Source organism: Mustela nivalis (genome assembly GCF_964662115.1).
Source record: "Mustela nivalis genome assembly, chromosome: 11".
Lineage (NCBI taxonomy): Eukaryota > Metazoa > Chordata > Mammalia > Carnivora > Mustelidae > Mustela > Mustela nivalis.
In genome coordinates, this window is record NC_139030.1 from 17,874,810 (window position 1) to 17,894,863 (window position 20,054).

Consider the following 20,054-nt stretch of genomic DNA (forward strand, 5'->3'; position numbering starts at 1 on the left):
AAGAACAAATACGGCAAGAACCAAAGTTCTTAATCTTGATTTGTCTCTTTCAGATCTCAAGGGTATGATGCATTTTCATCAATAAGAATGACTCTTTGTGACCATAACTCCTAAACGGGGGCAGAGATTATGAAAATCAAGCCAGGCTGCATGGAGCCATTGAAAGGAAGTAAGAAAGCAAACGTTTCTTATTGGCCTCCACAGCCAATAAGATTCATTGCTTTCTCTAGCACAGCCCTCAGCTGTATCTAACTGCTCTGGGTCTTTCTTCCTCTGGACAACGTAAGGCCCAAATGGATGAAGGATGTGTGTGTGTGAGAAGCTAAATAAGGCTTTAACCAGTTGTATGAGTTAGTTGCAATTATATTCAATATTCGTGATGTTGCTTAACATTTATTAAATAAGTATGGTGTGCTAGGCCCTGTGTTAAGTGCAGAAAATGAACAAGGAGCGATCTTGGCATTAGTGAGAGAGTTGAACATGCAAAGAAGAAAGTATAACCTCAAATTTAGTGACAGAACTAAATTCAGGGCATTACAGGAGAACAGATAGGGAAGAGTAATTTGGGCATGGCTGATGGAGGGATATCTGAGAAGACTTCCACCATGGAGGAGGTAAAGTCTGAACTGAAACTTAAAGACTAAGTAGAAGTTATATGAAGGTTAGAGAAGATAGGTGTTGGTATGTAGGACATTCCAGGAAGTGAGACCACTTCGTGGTCTCACCAAGGAAGCAAAGCTAAGGAAGACCATAACAGCATCCTGTAGCCAGGACACAAGGGAGCAGTCTGATGTCGCATGAAGTTTAAAACAGGAAATGGAAAAATATAATGTCAGAAAGGCAAGGCCAAGATGGGTTCTGTGGATCTTGTAGAGGAGGAGACTGGATTTTGTCTGTGGGTAATGGAGAGTTCTAGAAGAGTTTCCAGTAAAAGGTACAATATGAGAGGCATGAAGGCGGTGGGGATGATGCATTTATGGGAGAAGGGACTGGCAGTGGGCAAGGAACAAAGGGAGGCAGTAGGCTACGTAGGTTCATGAAGGCACTGCTGGAGCACGGGTGGAGGGGTTAAAAAGAGGAAATATTCAAGAAGTATAAGGGGAGGGAAGCCAGCAGGATCTCAGGACAGCCAGAATATAGGAGGTGAGAGAAGAAAGAGTCAAGGCAAATTAGCTTCATAGACTATATTCCTAAAAGAATGGAGAGACTGCCAGTTGAGACAGAGAGCCTGGGAGGCAGAGATTTCTAGAGGGAAAAAGAAAGGTGTCAGTTTGGCCTTTTGCCTTTGAGATACCTGGTGGGGCTGGTGATGGCAGGGGGTTGGGGGCCAGCCTGGTAGATGAGTCAGAAGCTAGGGAGATCAGCATTGGCTAGGGATTATTATTTGACTTTTTACTAATCAGGTCCAGCACGTTCAGCGAGGGGTGAGACTCCCCTGGCCTCCCCTCATCCTGAGACTGGAGCTCCATTGTCCCAGCTCCCTGGGTCTTGACTCGTCCGACATCCTGCTGGTGGTTTGCTATCTTTCCAGCTCAGTCCCTTGCTCATGCCTTGTCCAAGGCCCTGCCCACAGGAAAGAGGTGGGAATGTTTGTTAGGCCCAGCTTGGCAAATTAGAGTGGGCAGCTCTGTGGAAACAAAGCCACAAAATAACTTCTGTCTGAAACCTCACCCGCTGGGCCACCTACCCAGCTCCTAAATCCTGCCCCTGCCGCTCACTGCTAACAACCTAGACTTTTTGAACGTATTTCAAAATTAAGCTAAAGAAACTAACCTTGAAAGAAAAGACATGTATTTACTTTAGCGTTTGATGAGCCTGTAGGCAGGGTTTTAGAAAGTAGGTTTCTATGGCCACATTCAGTGTGATTCAAAGCAAGTGGGCAGGAGAAACCAGGGAATGTGGGGTCACAGGACACTGTGTTTGAAAGGAAAGCCTCCTCCCACCCCCGCTCCCTGGACCTGCTGTGATTAGCAGGGCAAGTGGCTAATGACTGAGCAGTGGCCTGGGGGCTAGGGGATGGTGGGGAGAGCCTGTGGTGACAGGAAGAGATCCCTGACTGTGCTTTTCCTACAAGCCACAGAGAGACGGACTGCCACTGTCAACTGCCCCTCTCTACTTGCGGGAAATTTCAAGGGGCCAGGGAGAGAGGGCGTGTTTGAGAAAGGACAACTATCTTGGAGAACATCCACATAAGGCTTCCAGCTCAACCAGCGATTCCATTCTGTAGGTTGGGGACCTCTATTATAAAATCATGTTGCAGGGTATGGGGGGAGGGAGGGGTGGGAGGAAGAACACTTTCACAGGTTCACGTGGTGAAAGCCAGGCAAAATGGTGATTGGCAGGGAAGGACATCTCAACTACACACCCAGGACACACACTCCTTGTACTGTTTTTCTCTGATTCATTTCTATTTCTTTTCGGATCCAATTTGTCAGCATTTAAAAAGTTCCTGGTAGTGAGTCCACCCTACCTGCCCCTTCCTAGGGCTTGTTGGAAGCCAGTAGGTGCCCACAGCCATGCTGGCTGTCTGCACATGTTCTTTCTTCCTGGCCGCTCTGTCATCAGCCAGGGCTGAGCTGCTGCCGGCTCAGTCAGCATGTGTGGATGACAGAGCTCTGGCAACAAATTCACTATTAAAAGCAGAGGGCAGGTGCCTGGCTGGAGGAAAAGCATCTTTTTGCTGGTGGGATGCTTCTGGAGTTAGTCTACCTAGCCCTTGGCTTCTTATCCAAAGAAGCACCATTCACCCTGAGGCTAGGGCAACAGAATGGAAGAAGCTCCTCCTCTCAAATAAGGATTTGCTCTGGTTCAAGGGAATAGGATAAACAAAATGAGTATATTGAGAAAATGACCCAGGCTAAGATTCACTGCCATTTGCAGAAAGAAAAGTCAAAGGAACAAGTTCACTCTTCACCAGGTTCCCTAGGTGTCTCCTAATGTTTATTCCTGATTGTTTTGCAGGACTCACTCAAACAAAGCAATGTTAAAATGTGAACTCTAGGGGCGCCTGGGGGGCTCAGATGGTTAAGCATCTGCTTTCAGCTCAGGTCATGGTCCCAAAGCCCTGGGATTGAGCCCTGGATTGGGCTCCCTGTTTAGCCAGGAGCCTGCTTCTCTCTCCCCTTCTACTGCTCCCCCTGCTTGTGCTCTCTCACTCTCTCTGTCGGATAAATCAATAAAATCTTAAAAAAAAAAAAAAAGTGAACCCTAAGATAAGTTTTTCATATTCTAGCACTTGTTCACTGGCACAGATTGTCTTATTTCCTTTTTCAAGATGTTTTCAAATTGCCGTTGGACCATTCCTCCTCGCCTCTCCCACTTCCTTCCTTCCACCCCTCACTGGAAACGCACTGCCAGAGGTAGAGACAGACAACGGAAGATGAAGATTGTATCCCTCTTTTGAGTCATGAGCCACATACGGAATCAAGGAATCCCCCCTTCACTCCCGACATCTCTCTTCACCTACCTCCTAAGACTCCACACTCCCCTGGCTTTCCTCCTTCATAGTCTCCCTCTTTTCTCCCTGACCTGTAAACTTGGGAGGATGGGATTCTTCCTCTATCAACACTCCCTCCCCTCCTGACCTCACCTGGACCCTGTGTATGCAGACACTCAAAGTTACATTTCCAGACCAGACCTGATCTGCTGAGCTCCAGACGCCCATAGCACATGCCTACTCACCATCTCCACCTGCTCCACAAGCAGCTAGCACGGAGCACGTGCAAGATTCCCCACCACCCCCAACCCTCCCCAGCTCCAACCTCAGCCTTCCCCATTTCAGTCAGCAGAGAGTTGTCCCTTCCAGGACCCGAACACTGAAGCCATCCTAGACCCTGCTATTTCCTCTACCCCCACCCTCTAATCTATCAATAATTGTGTTGTCTTTTTAATTAGATCTGAAATCAGCCCATTCTCACTCTGTGTTGTATGTGCCGCATGTGGTGAGAAACTCTTAAGAAAGCAGCAAAAATTAAATCTAAAAATCTAAAAATTCTGTTCCTTGCCATACTAGCCACAGTTCAAGTGCTTATGAGCCATGCGTGTCTTGTGGCTCTGGTACCGGCCAGCGGCGCTCACTCCTTTCACCAAGACCACCCTGCCCCGGCCACTAAACATCTCTTGCATGAGTGACTAATACTAATTATAGCCCCTGAGGTGATATTGCTCCTTCAGCCTTCACCAGCTGGTAGCCAGAGAAATCCTTTGAGAACATCTTAGGTTATGCTGCTTCTTTGCTCAAAGTCATCCAAAAGCTCCCATGCATGTCTAGCAAAGTCTTCAGAATGGCAAGGAAGCCCTTATGAGCTCTAGCTCCTTTTACTTGTCTGACCTCATCAGCCCTTCCCCTTCCAAACTGCTCTCGGGACAGCCACACTGGCCTCCTGCTGCCCCCGCCTCCAGGCTTCCGCATTGGCTCTTCCCTCTGCTGAGTATGCTCTTCCCCCAGATGGCCTCCCTCTCCTCCTTTCCTCCTTCCAATCTCAACCACCACCTTCTCCGTGAGACTTGTTCAGATCGCTTTTTAAAATGTGAACCCTGCCCCTCTCACCAGCAGTCCTGCCCTCCCCTATGTACCCTACCCCTCCTCACTTTTTCTCCACAGCACTCATCTCTTTTCAACAAATGATAGACATTCACTAGTTAATCATATCTGTTGTCTACTCTCCAGCAGGAAATTTTGTCTAGTTCCTCACTGCTGGAAAACTGGCCCAGAGGAGGCCTGCCATAAATATTTGTTCAATAAATAAATGGAGTTTTAGAGCTGGAAGGAGCCCTGGAAATATTCTTGGATGAAGCAGCTGAAGGTTAATGAGGTGAAATTAGTCACTGTGGACCCACGATAAGTTCAAGGGAAGAACTGGACCAACAGTCCCTCGGTGTCTTCACTGGGCAGTCCCTGATTAAGACCTCCCTTTCCACCATCTTTGCCACAACCAGACAGAGAGCCAATGTGCACACCAACCTAACTGCAAAGCCAGGGGTATTTTATCACTTTTTTCTTGGTAAGCTTTTGTATCATTTTACCATTGGTCCTTCTTCTCTGGTAACTTGTAGAAAGCAAGGAACCAGGTGGAGGCTCGGGCTAATGGCTATTCTTACCCCCATATGTCCCAATGCCAAGACTCTTGGAAAACTGTAAACACATATGGTTGCTGGGATTTCCCTACAGCAATTTATCAGTCTTGTTTAAAAAAGAAACAAACAAACAAACAACAAAATCATGTTTTCATCATATAATTGCTAAATTAGTATTTGAAAAAAAGCTGATGAGCATGAACAAAATGATTCTCCACTGCATCACTGAAATATTTCTGACAATCCAGTGTAGATAAGAAGGAAAGTGGACCCCAGATCCCACTCTGAATTAGGGGTTCATCTGTCCTCCTACAGCTGTAAGGAAAAGCCATCTGAATATACACATTTTTAAATGCCTTGGGATGACAGTTCTTCTGCTGCCAATTCTGATTCAAAAAGAAAGTACAGTGAGCGAGTTTGAGCTTCATAAACAGACCTGTTCATAACAGTCCGGCTCACAGGTGCAGAGCTACACAGCATGATATTAGCAAAAAGCCTGGAAGACTCCATCCATGGCTCACTGGACGATTTAACTTGCCAGAGGATGTAATTAAGAGCAAAGTTATCTTTCTAGTCGTTCCTTCATTACTCAGATAACTCAATTGGAGACTTTTTGGGAGATGCCAGATTTGGAAATAAAATCCTTACAGACGGCACTGAAATGTCATGAAGATTATACCAGAAAACAAATTGATGCACATAGACAAATCTTCTGAACATACCAGAAAATTAGATCTCAGGAGAGATGTGGGGCTCAGAAGTAAAATCAAGGGTAGGGGCGGAGGCAGAGTACAGCGAAAGACGCAACCAGCGGCTTCCGGGAGAGAGAGGAGCCCAGGAAGAGCCGGTGCTCCCGCAAGTTACCTTGGGTGGCGCTCTTCATTGCTTGCACTAACTTGCCCCTTCCAGCTCCAAAACCATTATCTCCATAGTCCAGGTCACTGTCACTAGCACTGCCAGCACTGGCAGAGTACGCACACATTCTGGGTACCTTGTCCTAAATAAGTAATACGAGACCGTTAAGATTATTCACGCAAGTCGAATGTGGCAGAAGATCCTGCGAGGATGGGACACGGTTCAGATGGGCTGTGACGCAGTCGCCGTGTGCGCAGAATTCCATTCCACTGCCCCACCCCCAAGAACAGCTCTGCCTTTCCTGTCTGTCCATTTACTGGAGCTGCAGGTGCAGGGCTGCGGTAACGAAGCCATTGACCACTCTGCCATAGTCCCAGGCCCAGGAAAGTCGTCATAGCTACCCCTCTGCATTTTGTACACTTACTTCTTTAGGGGGGTCTTATTTTTCTCAAGTGCCTATTATGAGCTGCTGTTTCAAGCCTAATGGCTTATTTGCTTAACTGATCTTATCACTGGCTTTCAAGTATCAGAGGGTATGGGGGGAAAAAATCAACCTTGAGAACAAAAGAATGAAGGCTTGCCTAATTTATGATTTCCTTCTATCCCTTGAAAGGACAGGAGCCTTTAGGAAAGTATGCTACTGCTAACCCTATATACTCCTCACATCCACTGGAGGTTGATGGGTTGAAGGACCCAGTCTCCACTCTTGCTCGCAGGTAAACACAGCCTGGCCCTTGAGTTGTCACTGGTGTGGCGATAAGGCTCTGTCAGGAATTGCTGAGGTGGTCGATGCTGTATAAACAGTATCTCCCTTTGTGCACAGAATCAGAATCCTAGATCTGGGATTGCAGTTTGGTGTACAGAATTATAAAAGAATGTCTTTTAGGTCTGCAGGCTGCCCTGTTAGAACCAGTTATTCCCCACCCATCCCAGACAGTTCCAGTCTTTTAAAGTTTCTAAAGTCTGTTTGGGAGGGTGTCATTCGGTTGGAAATCATAAAAACACACTTTAGGATGTAAATCCCCTCATCTGGAGTTGTAAGTACAAGCTGCTACTCATCCCTTTGTTCCTTTTTTCATTGACTCATTCATTCACCCATTCAACAGATGTTTATGGAGTGCCTATTCTCTGCTAGGAGGAGGGAGGGGCTCTGGAGGTACGGGGCTCAATATGTGGGATACTGATAGTCCAGCAAGGATGATATTCATGGAGGATGACAAGCCTCTAGGCTGGAGTGCTAGGGGAGCCCCACGTCTTAGAGTTCTGGTACAGCCCCAGTAACACTTTCTGCAATAGGATGAGCTGAATCTCTTCATGCCTCCATTCAACAAACCCTAATGGAGCCAGGCCCTGGGCTGGGTGCTAGAATTATAAGCTAACTCTTACTTCCAACTTTCTCCCCCTGGCAGTCCGCAAAGCAGGTTTCTAAGTTCCAATTCACAGCGGTGACTCTCTCAAATCAGAACGAACTTTCCAGTGGGCAGACCTGGGCAGGGTGATGAGGGAGAGAACCCCAGAGAGGTGTCTGTGCTGCTGGGCAGGTATGCTGGGTGAGGAGTGTCCTGCCATCACATGTAGCAGGAAGACTCTCACCTGGCCCGCTGTTGTTTTTGTTGTTATTATTATTTTTACTTTCTTGGATTTGCCTGAACCCCTTTGCCATTGTCACTACCTGTTGTTTTTGAACCATTTCCCCCAGTGACTCTGGGTTTCTTTAGGGTTTTCTCAACTCTCCGGTTCCCAAAGCGAGCACAGAGTTCTTAGAACAGGGCTTCTCAAAGTATTTTCCATGGCCCAGCAGCATCGGCACCACCTGAGTGTTTGTTAGATATATTTGGACTTCAACTCATCAGCACCAAGTCAGACATGGCATAAATGGATGTGGAGCCTCTGCGTGGTTCTGATGCCCACTCCTGTTTGGGAACCACTGCTTTAACACTTTTTTGTCTAAGCTAAAGCAGGATAGACTACACTGTTTTACTCTTTTGCCTCCTAGGCTCCTGCCTTGAAGAGTCTGCCATTCTGAGTGTCAGACATGGAATTCTAGTCTGAGGGAGAGGGCCAAGTTCTAGTCCCAACTCCTGAGTACAGACCCTGAATATGGTCTGGCATCTCTCTGGAGTTGTGTTCTCTGCTGTAAATTGAGGCTATGGGCCCCAAGGATTTCTTTCCCTACTTGTCCATGAGTCCATACTGAGGGGCTGACGGCTGAAAGAAGGTCCGGCTCCATTGGTTGTGGGGGACACAAGATGTGGGCTGATCTGGGTATTTTTCATCATAGTTGAAAGAAACTCTACTAGAAAGAGCAATGGGGGCTCCTAATGCAAGGACTGGAAGAGACAAAGGCAGCAGGAGTGAGAAGGGTTAAGGAAGGGCGGGGAAGCTCTGGTAATTGATCCATATGTTCTTCTCCCCACCCTTCTCACTGCCGGGTACCAACAAAGAGCCTGAAGGGGCCAACCCAGGACAAGTTGAGAAATAGTGAACAGGGTGAATATGGCCCAGGTAACCAGCTGGAGGGGTAAAGAGGAGGAAGCACAGAAGGGAATACCATGTAACCCTGAGGAACAACAGAAATAACCCTGAGCTGTGAGCAACTTCCTAGGTCCAATCACATGTCAGGAGGCCTATGTGTGCCATCTCAGGGTGGAGGAAGATCTCCCAGCAAAAATGGTAGAGACTGAAGAGACACAGGTCTCATTGACACTGGCAAGTCATTTGACTACTCTGGGGTATAATTATACCTCCTTTACCTGTCTCACAGGAATGAGGTGAAGGTTAAAAAAAAAAAAAAGTAAGGATAAGGTCATGAAAAAGTGTCATTATATCATTCTCAATGGTGCTCTCGTGGCTTGGGAAAGTGAGTGCCCATTGTGTAACATCTAATCTAGGCAGAGCTTCCATGCCTCAAGGACCTAGGGGCAGATCTGTGGAAGCATTTCAATTCCTCCCAACAGCCCATGGTGTTCCTTAACAATGCAAGGAAGAAGGTGAGCCTTGGGCCTTAGTTTTTATTCACTGAGCCAATGACAAATTTGATCCCAAAATTGAATCTGTCGTTGAAGGGTTTAAGGAAGTCATTTTTCACCATCAGGGCAACACTCCCTTACCTGGGTCTCAGCCGTGGGGCCTTCACCCCCCCAGTCTGGAAGCTGCTCGCTTGTAATGGCGTTTTCGGTATATTCAAATGACGAGCAGGTCTGAGGCCTTGGCTCTGCTTCATTCTGCTTTTGGGAATTGATTTTTCCTAAATGAGAAAATATACATGAAATCACAATCTGCTTCCTTCAACTCTTTACAAGTTTAGGGAGGGAAGTGGGGGAGACATTCAGCATTGATAAAAAAGGCCCCAATACAGTCAGAGCTGGGTATCTCAACATTCTGTAAGTCTGTGTTAACCAAAACATCCACACTGCATAGCTAGGGATATCTATCGAGGGTGTCCATCTTGGAGAGCTGAAGGCAAACTCTTCCACAAAACGCTGACAGACTTTTCATGTTACGAAGGGGTCAGCGGGCAAACCCTTTGAGAAACACCCATTCCTCCTCAAATAGTGTTGATCATCAAATAATAAACAGGTTTCCTTTTGGGAGCACTTCTCAGAGCCCCCATTCCACTACTGAAAAATTGTCGTGATGTCCAAAGAAACCCTAAAGAATACACCCTACGTTGAAGATACTACTACAAATTTAGAGATAAAAGTCTTTTCCAGATCTTTTTTTTTTTTTTTTTTAAGGATTCCTATTTAGAGTTTAAGTGTATTCTGAGAATGTTACGTTGTCTGATTTCAAAAGCGGACCTTTCCCCCATGCTTCTTTTGAGCTTAACTTCTGATAATAAAGGGAAAGAAGAAGAAGACGGTGACGACGAAGCAGCAGCAGCAGCAGCAGCAGCAGCCCTTCTCAAACATACTTGGGCAGGGAACCCGTATTTTCCTAGAATACCCATGACGGTCATTCCCAGTGCGCTCGGAATGTGGCCTGGGCAACTCTGTTCTTAAAGACCTCGCGCGGCAGGACTCTCAAGCTTTTACGTGCCTACACTTCAGCTGAGCTTTTGTGAAATTGCAGTGTCTGAATGAGGAGGTCTAGAGTGCCGGTCTGAGGTTCCGCATTTCCGGAAAGCTCCGGGGGCGATCCTGATGCTGCTAGCCTATGCATCCTACTTTGAGTAGCGAGGGTGTCATTAGCAGGGAATGATTAAAGAAAGTTCCCCCATTACCCTTAATAGTAGATTAACCTGCAGAGTGAATTCTCTCCTCAGGCCCAAAAGGAGAACCGCTGTTACTATGCTCCATCCTCAGTGATTACCAACGGGACGTGCTGTGCGACAGCCTCTCCACAGCATTTTGCTCCTGAGGAGGAGCGAAGTCACTGAATTTTCGTCAGCACTGTGAGACTTGTAACAGTTCCTTCTATTTTTCATTATGCGGGAAAGTGAAAAACCAGGTGAAAGGCAGGCATGAGACAGGAAGGGACTCCTCTCAGCGGGAATAACCTCACTTTCCTTTTGTTCCAGCCAGTCCTCCATTCCCTGAGTTTTCAAGTGAGTCGCCCAGGGCCACAGAGAAAAGAGCAGCCTTGGAAAGGCGGCCCAGCGTCTGGACCACAGTGACGCTCTCATTTGGTAGACAGGCAGCTGCGGGGTGGGGACCCCAGTAATACCCTATGGCTCTGTTAACCTCACTCTCTGCATATACTTTTCTTCTTCTTCTTCTTTTTTTACAACCCTTCATGACAATTTAATTAAGACACAAACCTCCAAAAACCATCACGGTGAGTATTAGCAGCAAGATCAGAACAATCTCCTTCCAATCCCCTTCTTATGAAGCAATTCAAGGCTTGTGGTTTCTATTCAATTTGTTATAATGACAGTGTTTAATCATGAAGTCTACTCGGCAGCCCGCTGCTGAATTGAGGTCACACATGTGACTATTCAAGCATGGAGCACATAATCTATAACTAAGATTTCGCCCCTGAATCTCTAGAGGCTGTGTCATTAATTAACAATGCGTTTATTTAAAAAATAATATGCATTGCAGCCCTCCGAAATGTAGCCTTGGCTTGGAATGAGCCAAAGTTTGTGATGAAACATTCATGGTAGTTGGTATTGTATGAAGAACTCAGCCACGAGAATAGCTCAATCACATTTATTTGAAGATATTTAATTAAAAGTCTTCTTTTCTAATTTCTCAAAAGCCGACAGGATAATTTCTACTTGTGGCTCCTTTCTAGTCATCAAATCATAAAAGAGAGTCTTTAGAGTTTTAGTTCAGATGCTTATGCATGTTATAAATGCAACGTAAGCCATGCAAGTTAAAAATTATTTAGTGTCATCCTGCACTGCAATAAATATTTTTAATCCTGAGGGAACAATGAAAAAACTCTGACCCTTAGCCTGGTCCTATCTTGAATCACGGAAGCTTGTTTCAATTGACTGTGACGAAGGGGTGGAGGGTGCCTCTCAGCAGGAGGCTCATTCCACTCTATTGCATTTAATGCACAAACTACCCCTGGTATATCAAACGAAGTTTTTTATAGATCAACATATAAATATATTTGAGCAGGACAGGAATATGTCAGAAGACATACATTTCTGGTTAGAGGGCAAACAACAATTCCGCTAAATTTATGTCTCGGGCCTAAACTGGTCTATATTCAGAGTTAGGTTTTATTTATTTTTTATTTTTATTTTTTTAAAATATTTTATTTATTTATTTGACAGGCAGAGATCACAAATAGGCATGGAGGCAGGCAGAGAGAGAGAGGGGGAGGCAGGCTCCCTGCTGAGCAGAGAGCCCGATGCGGGGCTCGATCCTGGGACCCTGAGATCATGACCTGAGCCCAAGGCAGTGGCCTAACCCACTGAGCCACCCAGGCGCCCCCAGAGTTAGGTTTTAAAAGAGAAACTCCTATGTGTATGTTGTGTGGGCCTTTTTTTTTTTTTTTCCCCATCAGTTTATATTTCCATATACCTATGCTTAGGTGCTTGCTTCCTTTCCATGTGTGTATATCCCGTGCTGTAATACTAAGAGCCCATAATGTTTAACACGTGTCTTTTTACTTTTTGTTTGAGGACCTACAGAGATTTTCACACACCCACATTCCCATTGGGTAGAGGTCACTGACTGATCTCCTGGTGGAAACCTTTCCTGCTGCCTGTTTTCCATTTTTTGTCAGCAAGTGCATTATTTCGGTGTGGAAACAGTCTGATTTGGAAGGCCGAAGGCGGTTTACCTGAGGAAGCTGGTTTGGGGAGGTGACTCTCAAGAGGCCGTATGGCCCTGGCCGTCATGATGGGGTCGGATGTGGAATGAACAATGGTATTATCTGCAGAGGCCTGGCTGTCTGCAGAGGAAGGCACTTCTCGTTCAAGGGTTTGAGCTCTGATGGAAGAAGCAGCACAGAGTGCCGGCTGGAGAGACAGGATGGGCTCGGTGTCCTCTGGGAAGTCTGGGTGGCACAGGTACCGCCCTGTGGAGCGATTTCCCGAGTCTGGGAGTGGGAAGGTTCCAATCCCACTGTCCAGCGTCCTCATCAGGCAGTTGGATTCTAGACAGAATAACATAGTGAGGATTAGAGAAGGCTCACATACAAGGATAAAAGGATCATGAGCATTAGTCTCTGATCTGGAGGAAGGGGGATATCTAAAAGGAAGAAATTCTTCTAACGGCGTAGTAAGTTTGAAGTGAGTGGCATCACACCGACGTTTAGTTGAACATGGAAATATTCCCTTCACATAATATGAGGGAAGACAGCCAGCCATTACTGGCATTAAGACTCACATGTGCTTATACCCTGGATGGCTCACTAGAGTTATCACAGAAAAAAAAAAAAAATCATTAGAGACCAAAAATGATTTTTGGTCACCTTTATTTCAATTGGAAATCATATGACTTCAACAAATTAGGTGAAATTTATTAATCAAAATACGATGAGTAATGAGCACACATAACACATTGAAGTGATGTTCTCACAGAGGTAATTATGCATCTCTTACATGAATTATCATCCACCTGACAGCTAACTCAGTGTCTGTCCTCTCAATTTAACTGCAAGTAGTGCACATGCTCTAAAGGTCATTCCAAAAGGTACCTTACCCATGATATTACCACTGTATCACGTGGGCTTCATCTGACCCAACTGCCATTTGAAGTCAATTTCTTGAGAAGTCTACAGAGTCACTGCCTGTCTTACCCCCTTACTTCACCCAATGACACAACCCATCAGTACCTGTTGGATTTCTTGTCACTTCCAGAGATCCCTGAAACTATTATTCCCTAAAATGAATCAAGTTGATTTCACTGCACGTGTGTAACATTTTCTGATGTGTCTCATCTTTAAGAAACTTTATATACAGGCAGAAATACAATACTGGCAAAAATGATTGCGTATTTGATTTCTGAAATGGTTGATCCAAGCCGATGAGACAACTTCCTAGTTCTGCTCATCGCTCCCAAAGTCTCCTATTTATATGATAATTCTAGAATAAAACATTCTTAATAAAAGTTTGTATCAGCATCTTACAGTTCTAAGACTTAAGAAACACTTAGTACCCTATTGGGCATGGTGGCAGATATAACAGAATATGGCATACTCTTTGCATCGAGATGCTCAACAGCTAACATTTTAGTGGTGCTTTTATGGAACATCTTCCAAAGTGGGAACTGCCAATAACTACTGTACGGACCCAACACAGGATTCTTAAGCTCTGGAGCTCTCAGATTCCTTGAGGCAGCTGTGAGGATACAAATCCATCCAATCTCTAGAATTTAGAATGCTACGGAACATCCTGTGCAAGATAGCTGAAAGGGTTAAATAATGAAGAGTGACATATGCAAAATGTTTAACTTACTTATCAGATATTAGCTGGTACCTGGTAGGTGGATAGTTTATCCACAAGTGCCTTCTTAACACAATCCCATTTGGTACACAATCCCATTGGGCAATTAGTACCAGAATTCCAGAACCTGTCCATTCCCTACCCTCTTCCGCAAAACCTCTTTGCTGCAAGTGAATAGTACAGTTCTGGGAATTTCCTAACACTAAGGTAAAAAAAAAAAGTGGGGGTGGGGGGGTAGGGCTGTGGATAGACCTGTTACAGGTTTCAGTAGGTTTGGTGCTGGTTTTAGAGGCACTTGGAAGACAAAGTCCCTATCAAAGAAGAAGCTTCTATTTTCAAAGAGGTGTTTATTGGGAAGATGAAGATACCCTCTCTCACTGAGCACCCTCATACACCATGGGACCTCAGACACTGGTCAGGGACTGCCGGAGCACAGATTCATATGGTGACAGCCAGGGGCGGGCTTTTCTTTTTCACCATCAGTAGGGCTAAGCCTTAGCCCCATTCATTTCAAGGCCTCCACCTGGCCAGCTTTACTCTCAACCAGCTTCAAAGATTGTTCATTGTCTTCTCTATTCATTTCCTCCTCAGTGAAGGGGGCCTGATTGTTACAGAAGGGCCTTTTTGAGAAAGGAGCAGCTGTTTGCCTGGGGAGGCATTGCCAGATGAGTTCGAAAGGAAAGACCCTGCTATTCAGAACTCAAGGTCTTTTCTTCCTTTTTGCCTAGAAATAAAAAACCCTCAGAGTTAGCATGTCCCTGTGTTGTACTTGGGGCAATTCAAAGAGGCTGAACTTCTTCGGTCTCACACAAGCAAGTGGGTCTTCCTCAGAACCAACCCAGGGCTGGGCAACAGGAAGCGGACTCACAGGCTATAACAGCTGAGCTGTGTTAGTCCCCGCGTGCCCCGGGCTGCCTCCCATGATAACTTACTCCCAGCCCCTTCAGGATTGCATAGCCCTGACCTAAAGCGTGCTCGGCAGGATGAGACGAGGGAGATCTTTTCCTTTTGTGGACACAAATCATTAAGTTTGCCTGCTTACTGCAGCCATTAGGACCTCACTCCTATTTGGCATCATGTCATCACTTTTGCGACCTTATAAGGTTAAGAACTATCATCACCATCCACAAGTGAGGAATCCTAGCCCCAAAGATCCGGCTTTCAACCATCAAGCTATCTTGATCCTTCTTCCCCAAAGTACAGATAAATCCAGAAGGGGGCTCCACTCAGTTACGAGTCACGAGGCCACCTTGTGAGCACAAAACTCATAGGATCCCCCTTCCTACCCCCCCACCCGCTGTTCCTAGGCAAGGTGCTCAGTTTCTCTGGTATCAGAGCAGAGACTCCTGAAATCTAGCTGGCTCCCATGTTCCCCATCTCAAGGTGTGAGTCTACTCTTAACTTTCCCTGTATTTACATGGCTGTTGCCCCATGCAGGGTGCCTGTACACCCTGATGGGCATGTTTTCTGAGGACCATGATTGCTCAGTAATGCTTCCTTCTGCCTTCTTCAGTTGTATCCATAGATGTCATGCCAAGGTTTCTCTGGCATTAATTGCAGCTCTCTGGACTAGGCAACAGGCATTGCCTCCAAGGACAGTTTTTCCGGCTTTGCCTAAAAACGCATCCCCCTCCCCCACCCACCAAATATTTGATGGCTCAGAGAGCACTGAATCCAGTTCCCTCCAATGAAGACTCAAAAAAAGAAAAGGAGATCCTTGGCTGCCTTTTCAGTGATTTTTCCGGAGAGAAAGCCCCAGCCCCCAAAGCCCCGTAGGTGCTGGCTTGGTCTATGAAGCAAGGCAGGGAATAGGGCAAGGAGAGGTCTGGGGCAGGAAAAATGATGAAGGCAGGCTAGGTACGGTATACCCTTCTGAAAATACCAACATTTTCTGGTTTCTGGCCCCTTAAAATTATTTTCCTTCCCTCCTTTCCTTTTCTAATATTATCATACCAGAATCTGTAAAACAGGACTTCTGGTATTCTCAGATTCTCTGAGAACTGTGTGTTTGACACTAAACTCACAAACCACCTGCTATTAAAGTCATTTTTTATTTCTAAAAATTACAGGTGCCAAATGTAGTGAATTTGAAGAACTCATTTGTAAGTACCTATGAAATGAGATGTAGACAGTCCGGGACTCGGGCCCCATATGCCAAGTTTCACCCTCAGGCAAATTTCTCCAGAATGCAAAAACCTTTGGAAATGGAGTTTATTTTGAAAATGCTGACACCTTCTTTATGTAGTTTCTTTAAGGTGCTGTAAGTTTCTCACAGTTCGTAAAAATATTGTAACCTGAAAAAATTGTTAGGTACTGTATTTTTGAAGCCAGCTTTTTGTCCCCCCTTGGAGAATTATAAGAATCCACAAAGTAATTAAATGGCTGTGATGGGAACAGAGTTCAAAGCAGCAAGCTGACCTTGCATCTCGAATGAGCTGACAGTCTTGATCTTGACAAGTATAAGTTCACGTTTGTGGGTGTGAGAACAGCTGCCAACAGGGCCTTTCTAATGAGTTCAAGGGTTGGGTCTCTGGATGGACCAGCAGGTTTCATTCTTCCAAGGTCATCGATCACATCTCTGACCCTGGTCAGTCCTCCTACCTACTTCTCATTGTCCCATTTGCCTTCTCTCTTTCACTCTCTCAAGGTTAAGTTCTCTCACTTATTGGCACTGACAAGCCCTAGACGTTTCATGGGATGACTGAGAGTGGTGCTTCCCAGACCTCTTAAAGTCATAGCACACATAGAAAATATATAGCTCACTGAGGAAAATACTGGCTACTTGAGAGCTGATGGCTCCACATCTCAGCACCCCTGGGATCCATTCAGGGCATCAGCAACAGAATGGCAGGGAATCTCTTACTTGCAGGATAGACTCAGGATATTTTACTCAAACCTCAAATGCATCACTTTGCAGATCTCCAGCAGGCAAGGAGATGGACATCTTTATCGTCTCTTAGCAGCTGATACCGAAATTTCTAGCCCCTCCTTTTTTTGGGAAAAATCTCAAAGTGCTTGGATTAGGAATATTGTCTGGCATTGAAGCTTGAAGTTACTGTGCCTAAGAGGGAGACGAGCAGCCCAGCTGTGGGGTGAGTAGCCAAAAAGGGTGAGGTTCTACACGGGATGGTGGAGGAAGGAGTTCTGGAGAAACATTTCCAATGGGGATATGTCTACTCTTAACTTAGGGTGCAGAGTATAAAATCCTCACTCAATTCACCAACGAGAATTAGCACCTTATATTCCCTGCACCAGGAATCCTGGCAGGTGCTTTTAGTTTCCTCATCTGAAAATTAGATCATATAGCTTTCATCATGGGGGTGCTTGAGGACTAAAAACACAGCACCTAATAAACATAGCATGATGCCTGGAATAGGCACATGGCTATCATTCAGAAAATAGCACAATTCTCTAAACAAATGTTATTAGACTGTAGACATCCTGGGGGCAGAATGGATTTTATTTATCTCCTCAACATTCTCATATAAGTCCATTCCTGATTCTATATTGTCTTTTTTCAACATTGCAGTGATTATGTGCTGAGAGAGCTGATAATAACTCTGGGCTGATTGAGTAACTGATTTACTCTCCATCACAAGGGCTCAGCACCGTGCCTGACACATAGTCAGTTCTCACCATATGTATTGAAAAGCACAGGTGGAGAAAAAACAGCTCTAGTCTTTAGAAAATGCTTCCTGAAATTAAAGTGAATATGCGGGGCGCCTGGGTGGCTCAGAGGGTTAAAGCCTCTGCCTTCAGCTCAGGTCATGATCCCAGGGTCCTGGGATCAAGCCCCGCATCAGGCTCTCTCTTTGGTGGGGAGTCTGCTTCCTCCTCTCTCTCTGCCTGCCTCTCTGCCTACTTGTGATCTCTCTCTGTCAAATAAATAAATAAAATCTTTAAAAAAAAATAAAGTGAATATGATGCTTCCCTTTTGAAACCCCAATCTGCTGCCTTTTGTTTTGACTCTGGCAACAAAAGAGAATAGCTGACTTCCTTCTTCTGTAGAGCTATTTTTCAGACGGTCAGACTTCATTAATTCAGATAGCCAGAGGGATAAGATCATTCAGAATTATTGAATATTTTAAAGGCCAATTTCTTAATACTTCCAAGCCCTTAGAGCAAGGGTCTGTGACCAAGACGAGGACAGCTCCTGGAATGGGGTTTTGGTGTCTTTCTCATTCTCCCTGCCCAGCCGCTTCCTGCAAAGCATCACTGGCTAGACGGTCTCAAGTCTAGAAGTACAAGTAGAAGAAGAAAGAAGAAGAAGAAGAAGCCGCCAGAGTGGCACCATCACCCTGGCCCTCATCCTCAGGGATTCTTGATGTGGTGATGTCGTGCTGAGTGCTGGCATCCCCACTGAACGCCAGTGCCCATAGTAGTAGAAGAACTAAGCTCTTACAGAGTCCAGTTCCCGGGGACCATCTGTAGTGAGTAGACAAGATCATTTGGTAACATCTTACATGGGTTTACACAAAGCAGTGAGTTTCTCTCTTTTAAAACAATTTGTTCTCTCAAGTGGATTGCTCCAAACTTGTTTTATATTATTTCTTCACACAGTACTGTTATCTTTAATAATAGCTAAAAAGGGAAAAGTTGATTTCCAGCACTGTTTCAGTTAATACACATTTCCATGCTGGTGGAATCTGAATTAGCAATGATTTTTGAGTGTTTCGAAAAAGCTGCTTATTTTCCCCTCAGTCTTCTCTTCTGTGTGTCTCCAACTTTTCCTCACAGATTTTATCGCGCAAATCCGTGATCGCTTGAATTTGTAAACTCAGACTCCTGGTAGGGTTAATGTATTTGTCCAAAGAGATTATTGGATAGGAGAGGCTTGAGAAAACCTGACTTGAGTTCCAAGTTACTCTGAGTACTCAGAAGAAGGAAGTGAAAAAAAAACAGCCATCGGAGCCAGAAAGACAAGGCTTGAAGACCCATGCAGCTACCTGCTAGCCGTGTGACAACAGGGTTCAAAAAATAGTCTCAGCGTGCACAATGCAGCTCATCTGTAGTGAGCCTGGCACAGTGCCCGTGACAAAGCAGGAGCTCCATAAGTTTTCACAAGTGGTCGTCAGGGAAAGGTGAAGGCCCCGAACATACAATGGCGTGGAAACCAACATAAACCAAATGTCTAACAGCACGGTTAGTATTCTACTGCAGCACCTGGGTCTGTCTTACTGAACAACGACCTTGTGGTTATTTCCTAAGCAATTACCTTTCGGCAACCATTTCTTTGGAGGTGAGCTGATTGTCAACATCAATAAGCAATTGCGAATACGGAGCCAAGTACTTGGAGTTGGTGGCAAGCTGCCTCATGCATAGAAAAGATGGAGTCCATTCTCTCAAGAAATCCATTTAGGAGCTGGCACCCTGAGAATCTTTTTTAAAAAGCCTAAATGAATGATGTGGACTGGTGTTGCTTTGCTCACAGACTTATTACATTCTCAGGGTACACGTGCATATTAGTAAGCCACGATTTTCAGTTAGCAAAGGTATAGCTCATCTATCCTAAAAAGTTGTACTCGTTCCTGTGCCATGATCTGCTCGCTCTTACAGGTTCAAACAAACTACTTTAGTCATCACAGATTATTTTTTTTTTCCTCTTCAACACTAATAAATCCTAGGAAAAGAGAAAATTTTAAACTCCAAACTTTTTTTTTTTTTTTAATTTTGAGCATTTTCATCACCTCTACAAGTTTCAGCCAAAAAAATGCAAGGAGGACCCAATACAACTCACCGGCCAGAAACGGTGTTTGAATGGGTGCTTAGTGGCCGTGCCATATTACTAAGTGGCATGCTTTCTTCTAATGCAAGTGGTCATGTAAATAAGTCTTTGTATGACTTCTCTCCAGGTTCCTAAACATCTTTTAGCGATGTGTGGTATTGGCACCAGGAGCTTAAACCACAGATGGGAGAACAGATCTCTTTATTTGCACATCCTTCTCTTCATCTGTACGGCTGAAACAAGCTAAAAAAAACAAGCCTGTTGCCAAAGCCACATCAATTACATGTAGGTTATACATTCTAAGTTTATCCCGTGGCTTTCTCAAAGTAGTCAAAAATGACTATACTGGCTATTTATTCACAACTACTGGGTACCTTTGGCTGTGGCATTAAGATGACCTTCTGGAAGAGTAAATTCAATTTGATGGCTTTGGAATGCATGAGAATACCCAGCCTTTGAATTCCAAGTGGATTTAAGCTTTCTGAGACTTGAAAAGTGTAGAGAAGAATGTAAATTTGTTTTCCAGTCCCCTGTGCTCTCTTTGATATAAAGGAA

At 45.0% G+C, this 20,054-nt stretch overlaps 1 protein-coding gene across 10 annotated transcripts in view; it reads right to left on the reverse strand.

Annotated features, from left to right (window-relative positions):
• NCKAP5 (NCK associated protein 5) overlaps positions 1–20,054 on the reverse strand; it is a 964,712-nt gene that overhangs the window by 46,324 nt on the left and 898,334 nt on the right. For 8 of the 10 annotated variants that reach the window (XM_082689272.1, XM_082689269.1, XM_082689270.1 and 5 more), the window contains 2 exons: positions 12,169–12,483; positions 9,042–9,178 (listed from right to left, as the gene is read on the reverse strand). In XM_082689272.1, the coding sequence (XP_082545398.1) occupies positions 9,042–9,178; positions 12,169–12,483 (452 nt within the window). Of the gene's footprint in view, positions 1–376; positions 1,564–5,940; positions 6,074–9,041; positions 9,179–12,168; positions 12,484–20,054 lie in introns of those variants that run through there. The other 2 variants (XM_082689275.1, XM_082689276.1) reach the window with 2 other exon arrangements.